Source organism: Eublepharis macularius, chromosome 12 (assembly GCF_028583425.1).
Source record: "Eublepharis macularius isolate TG4126 chromosome 12, MPM_Emac_v1.0, whole genome shotgun sequence".
Taxonomy (NCBI): Eukaryota; Metazoa; Chordata; class Lepidosauria; order Squamata; family Eublepharidae; genus Eublepharis; species Eublepharis macularius.
The window spans coordinates 67,484,750-67,491,160 of record NC_072801.1 but is presented as its reverse complement, the minus strand read 5'-3'; the positions used below and the strand labels follow the sequence as shown (position 1 = coordinate 67,491,160).

At 39.1% G+C, this 6,411-nt stretch overlaps 1 protein-coding gene across 1 annotated transcript; it reads left to right on the top strand.

Annotated features, from left to right (window-relative positions):
* The first annotated feature begins 4,667 nt into the window (after positions 1-4,667).
* Positions 4,668-5,606, top strand: LOC129340677 (olfactory receptor 11H6-like). The gene has a single exon (XM_054995608.1). The coding sequence runs from the start codon at positions 4,668-4,670 to the stop codon at positions 5,604-5,606; it is 939 nt and encodes a 312-aa protein (XP_054851583.1).
* Positions 5,607-6,411: the final 805 nt, after the last annotated feature.

Here is a 6,411-nt window from a genome sequence, read left to right as displayed (position 1 = left end):
AAATTTGCGAAGATAACAAAACGTATTTGGAGCAGGCTACCATTAGTAGAGCCTTTTATAAATTTTACGCTAAGCTGTATAATAAAAAAGAAGTAAACAAAGAATCAATAGCGTCATATTTGGAGAAAACCAAACTTCCAGAAATCTCGGAAGCTTGGAGAAATAAGTTGAATAGTGAAGTAACTGACGAGGAAATAAGTAAGGCAATACAATCTGCAAATCTAGGAAAGGCGCCAGGGCCAGATGGACTTACGGCTAAATTCTATAAGACAATGGCTAATGAACTGGCACCATTCCTAAAAGAGGTGATGAATGGGGTTTTAAGGGATCAAAGGATTCCAGAAACTTGGAGTGAAGCGAATATATCATTGATCCCAAAAGAGGGCCAAGACCTGACTAATGTGAAAAATTATAGACCTATATCGCTACTCAACAATGACTACAAAATTTTTGCGAAGATATTGGCGGAGAGATTGAAGGGGTGGCTCTCGGAAGTCATAGAGGAGGAACAAGCAGGCTTTTTGCCAGACAGACAAATAAGAGACAACTTAAGGACAGTGATCAATGCTATTGAATATTATGACAAGCGTTGTGACAAAGAGGTTGGTTTCTTCTTTGTTGACGCTGAAAAAGCGTTTGACAATTTAAACTGGGACTTTATGTTTGCCACTATGGAAAAGCTACAATTGGGAGAAAGATTCATCAGAGCAATTAAGGAAATTTATAGAGACCAGACTGCAGCAATTGTGGTGAATGATGAATTGACCAAGAAATTGACGATAAGTAAAGGAACAAGACAAGGTTGCCCGTTATCTCCATTGTTGTTCATTTTAGTATTGGAGATTCTGATGATACAAATACGTCAAGATGATGAAATTCGTGGAATAAAAATAAAGGACTATTCATACAAGGTCAGAGCATTTGCGGATGACATAATGTTAATTGTAGAGGACCCATTGGAGAACATGCCAAGAGTGATAGATAAGATCAAGGAGTTTGGAGACTTGGCAGGTTTCTTCATTAACAAAAAGAAGTCAAAGATATTATGCAAAAATATGACTAAGCAGAAACAACAATTGTTAATGGAAACAACGGATTGTGAAGTAACAAGTAAAGTGAAATATTTGGGAGTCGAATTAACTGCAAAGAACATAGATCTATTCAAAAACAATTATGAAAAACTATGGACTCAGATAGAGAGAGACTTGATTAAATGGAATAGATTGAATTTGTCGTGGTTGGGTAGGATTGCAGCAGTTAAGATGAATGTGTTACCAAGAGTAATGTTTTTGCTACAGACAATACCAATCATCAGAGACTCCAAACAATTTGAAAAATGGCAGAGGAAAATATCAGATTTTGTTTGGGCAGGTAAGAAGCCTCGAGTGAAAGTGAAAGTTTTACAAGATGCAAAGGAAAGAGGCGGAATGCAACTGCCCAATCTGAGACTTTATCATGATGCAATCTGCCTAGTTTGGTTGAAAGAATGGATGACATTAAAGAATAAGAAACTATTAGCCCTAGAGGGATATAAAAAAATATTTGGATGGCACGCATATTTATGGCATGACAAAGTAAAGGTCAACTCGATGTTCCTGCATCACTTTGTTCGGAGAAGTCTATACATAATCTGGAAGAAGTACAGAATTTATCTACAAGAAGGAACCCCTTTGTGGGTGGTTCCATATGAGGTGATAGACCCGAGAGCTGTTGATAATGAACAACAATGTTTAACGTATAAAGAAATAACTAAAACTGAAGCATCCAAACTTAGAATAAAGACACAAGAGGAACTATCACCTAACTACGATTGGTTCCAGTATAGACAGATCAGAGACTTATATAATTCGGACTCTGTAAAGGGAGGTATACGAATAGAGAATTCGGAACTAGAGCAGACCCTTCTTAAAGAAGATAAGAAAAGAATATCCAAGGTATACCAAGTACTGTTGAAGTGGTATACCGAGGATGAGATAGTTAAAACACAAATGGTGAAATGGGCTATAAACTTTAATAAAGAAATAACAATGGAGGCATGGGAATACTTGTGGAAAACTACAATGAAGACAACGACATGTATTAATATCAAAGAGAACATTCATAAAATGATCTATCGTTGGTACATGACACCAAAGAAGATTGCGCTAGGGAATTTGAATACTTCTAATAAATGCTGGAAATGTAAGAAGCATGAGGGCTCCCTCTATCATATGTGGTGGTCGTGTGAGGTAGCCAGGCAGTACTGGGGGGAAATAATAAGAGAAATGAGTGAAATTTTACAATTTCAAATTAATAAGAACCCAGAACTCCTGCTACTGAACTTGGGAATGGAGGGAATTCCAGCCCAACACAGGACGTTGATATTTTATATGACAGCAGCAGCTAGACTTTTGTATGCGCAAAAATGGAAAGTACAAGAAGTGCCAACTATGGAAGATTGGACTTACAAATTGCTGTATATGGCTGAAATGGACAAGATGACAAGAAAATTGAGAGATCTGGACTCAGGGCAGTTCAACACAGACTGGGAGAAGCTGAAACAATACCTGGAGAAGAAATGGGAGGTGGGAGGAAAACTGTGGCAGTTTGAGAACTACTGAAGTATTGAAGTAGAGGGGGAAGACTTTACCGGGGGGAGAAGAGATAAATGTGAATTAATAAGCAGTCAGATTAATAGATTGACATATATATAGATATATGTAGGTTAACAAACAGAACATAGAGAAAATAATTAATTATAAGGACTAAATATAAGGAGCGATTAACTAACAATATTTTCTTTTTTTTCTGACAAGTTTTGTACCAAACTGAATGTCTGAAGATATAGATGGGTCAAATTGATTGACTACGTGAGGAGAGATATATAGAACTATTATAAAAAGATAGAATGAGTAATATATATAGAGAATAAGTCAAATTGTTTGATATAAACGAATGTATGATCTATATGGTTTATGATATATAGAAATACCTGAAATTGAAAAATTGGGATAAATTGTTTATCTAAGATAGAAACAAAGGCTTACAGTTTGGGCATATAATGTTAAAAATAGTTAAGGATGTACTGCTTAGAATAATGGAGAATATATATTTGTTTTAGATAGAGGAAGCTAATAAAAGTAAGGGAAAGGGGACAAAGGGTTGGAAAGCTGTTGGAAGTCAACAAAAAGGGGGGGGAAAGGGAGGGGGTTAGAGATGAAAAAATTGGGGAAAATTGAATGTAAATGTGGAAATAATGGATTCTAACCCAATAAAAATTTTTCAAAAAAAAAAAAAAACTTGAGGGAAGCTAACAAGTGTCCAACCTGTGTCAGGCGTCACTTGTAGCTTGGCTCTTAGAGTGCTGGGTCAGTTGCTTTCCTCCAAACTAGTGGCCCATAGCAGGTCTGTTGCCAGCAATGTGCAGCAAGGCCTAGGCCAGAAAAGTTTGGAGACCCACCAGAAATGTGGACAGAACGTCTAATGCACTAAGGGTAGATTTCATCAACCTTTCCAGATTTTCTTGCCCACTTCACCTCCTTATTACAAGCACCTTCCCCTATAGCTTTGATCCATCACGTTGGTCTCATGACCCTCAGTGTAACCATCTTGGTTGATTAAAACAGTCCCTTCCTCCTCTTTTCATCAGCAGAAAAGCTGGTTGTACACAACCCAGATTTGAGAGCAAAAGCCCAGCTGTTCCATCTATTCCACTTGGAGGCATTAATACACAAGAAAACAAAGGCCTTCTTAACGAGTTTTCAGTGGGGGAAATTAGTCTCAGAGGATATCCTGTTTTGATATGAAAAAGAACTACCCTCCATAGACAAGATCCCAAGGGTCATTGATTTCTTGTATTGTTGAAGGAAGGCTAAAACAGCATGCAAACCTTTGGGAACCAGATTAAAGCAGCGTATGCAATCTAGAATCAAACAAGTCAAGGTCCTCCTTTGATGTAGTCTCTTCTCCATCCCCTACCAAGACCACATCTAAGGCGAAGGTAAGATATACCCACCCCAGATTCCGACACTGGGTCTCCATCATGTTCAGAGCTGGTTACACAGCATTTCACCATGTACCACAGCAGCACAGAAATGTGGGGAATTTCCAAAGAAAAGGAGGTTGAGAGAAGAAACTTAGAGGGAGGTTTCCAAAGGTGTCATCTCTGAAGAACTGGTGGACAGATCTTGCATCAGTTTGCATTCCGAGAAGACAACAGATTGTTTCAAACAAACGTATACAGATATAATGTTGTTATTTAACCTACTGTCTAAATTATAACTATACAAGATGAAGTAAATGGTCCCTGGAAAGGTGACAGGCACATTTTCAGTGATCCACCAGTTGTTTCCTAATATTTTAGCAAATACTTTTGACCTAATGTCGATCGAGCAGCAAGCATTTTTCAAACGAGCTCACTTTCAGGGTTATTTACAAGTAGAAGAGCAAGATTCAGGTCCAGTAGCACCTGAAAGACAAACTATTGCTACTAGACCTGAATCTTATTCTTCTACTTACAGGTTAAGACAGCAACTCACCATGTTGAACTGTAAGTAGCCTATCTCATATCATTGTTATGAAGATAAAATAGAGAGGAAATCTCTGAGAGCCACACTAAGTTGCTAAGAGGAAGGGTGAAATAAAGATGTGATAGCAAGATGATTGATGACTGTATTATCTGATTCCAGATGGAGTTGGTCAATGGGACTGGAGTGCAGGAATTTGTTCTGATGAGCTTTGGTGGCAGACAGCAGAAGCGGGCCTTGCTCTTCACTTTTTTTACCATTCTCTATATGCTCACTTTGGCTGAGAACATTGCCATAATTGTCCTGGTGTTTTTAGACTCCCATTTGGCCCGGCTTCCGATGTACACCCTGCTGAGCAACTTCTCCTGGCTAGAAATGTGTTATGTGAGTGCCACAGTGCCCCGGATGCTCTTTGACCTGACATTCCCTCATGGGATCATTTCCTTCCATTCCTGCTTCCTCCAGTTCTACATCTTTTTCTCACTAGGTGCAACTGAATGCTTCTTCCTCTCAACCATGGCTTTGGATCGGTACTTGGCTATCTGCCAACCTCTGCAATACCCACAAATTATGTCCCAAGATTTCTGCTATGCTCTAGTACTCACTTGTTGGGTCCTTGGTTTCCTGTGGCATGTTTTTCCAGTCATACTGATTTCCAAGTTGTCTTTCTGTGGCCCCAATGTCATTGACCATCTCTTGTGTGATCCTGGGCCAATTCTGTCCCTGGCCTGCCCCCCACTAGGAATTGCCCCCAAAGTCTGTGAGGTTTTTATGAATGCTATGGTTTTAGGCAATGCCTTCTTCGTAGTGCTGTCCTACAGCATTGTAATTCTGACCCTACTGAAAGCTTCTTTCCAAGGCAGCCGTAGGAAGGCCTTCTCCACTATATCTTTCCACCTTGTGGTAGTGACACTTTTCTATGGCTCAGTGGCAGCCGTGTACTTAACTCCAGCTGGAAAAAGTCAATCGGAACTGACTAAAGCAGTAACAGTTTTCTACACAGCCGTTACACCCTTTCTGAACCCCCTGATCTATTGTCTGAGAAATGATCAGGTGAAGGAGGCAGTCCACAGGTTGCTGAGGAGAAAGGTATCAGTATAAAAGAACAGAAGCAAAGAAGAAGAAAAAATAGAACATTCACTCAGCCTGTCTAAAAGATACAGTTAATGTATTCACGGGTGGTCAAGAGACGAATCTCTCTCACACTTTTATTTTGTATTGGCCATTCAGGAAGCAAAAAACAAACAAACCCAGAAGGTGATCAAGGTGGAGTTCAGCTGTAATCAGAAACCACCTGCGCCTACAAGGAAGTTTTCTTCTCACTTTAAACAGTGAATAAAAGACAAAAAAAAAAACACAGGGCAATATGATTTACGAGATAAAATACAATTGTTTGTACTTTTATATGGCAACCTCAGTTTCTTGTATGCTCAATGAAATGCTATAAAATAATTAGATTTTTATGGCTGTCTGTGTATGTGTATGTCTTTGTGTCTGTGTTTCACCCAGCACCAAACTAGATGCTTTTTTTAAAAAAAAAGAAATGGTTCCACATGCAAGTGGAGCATCACAAACAGCACAAAATAACTCTGCCCCCAGCACTGTTTTGACATCGAAAAAAACGGAGGGGGGAAGAATGCAGCAGCATTCCAAAGCCCAAAGGGCTCTGCTTTATTTTTTTAATAGCCACTCCTAGCAGTTGCTGTATAGCTGCAGGGAACCAGACTCAAAAAATAGGAAATGTGTCTAGTTTGGTTCTGAATACTATAGTCTGAGATGCAGAGGGACCTATGGAGACTTACAGTGCAATCCTAAGAACATTTTCCTGAGACTAAGCCCCATTGAATAGAACTGAGAAGGATTCTGAGTAGAGATGGGCATAAACAGAAAAACAAACATGATGTTC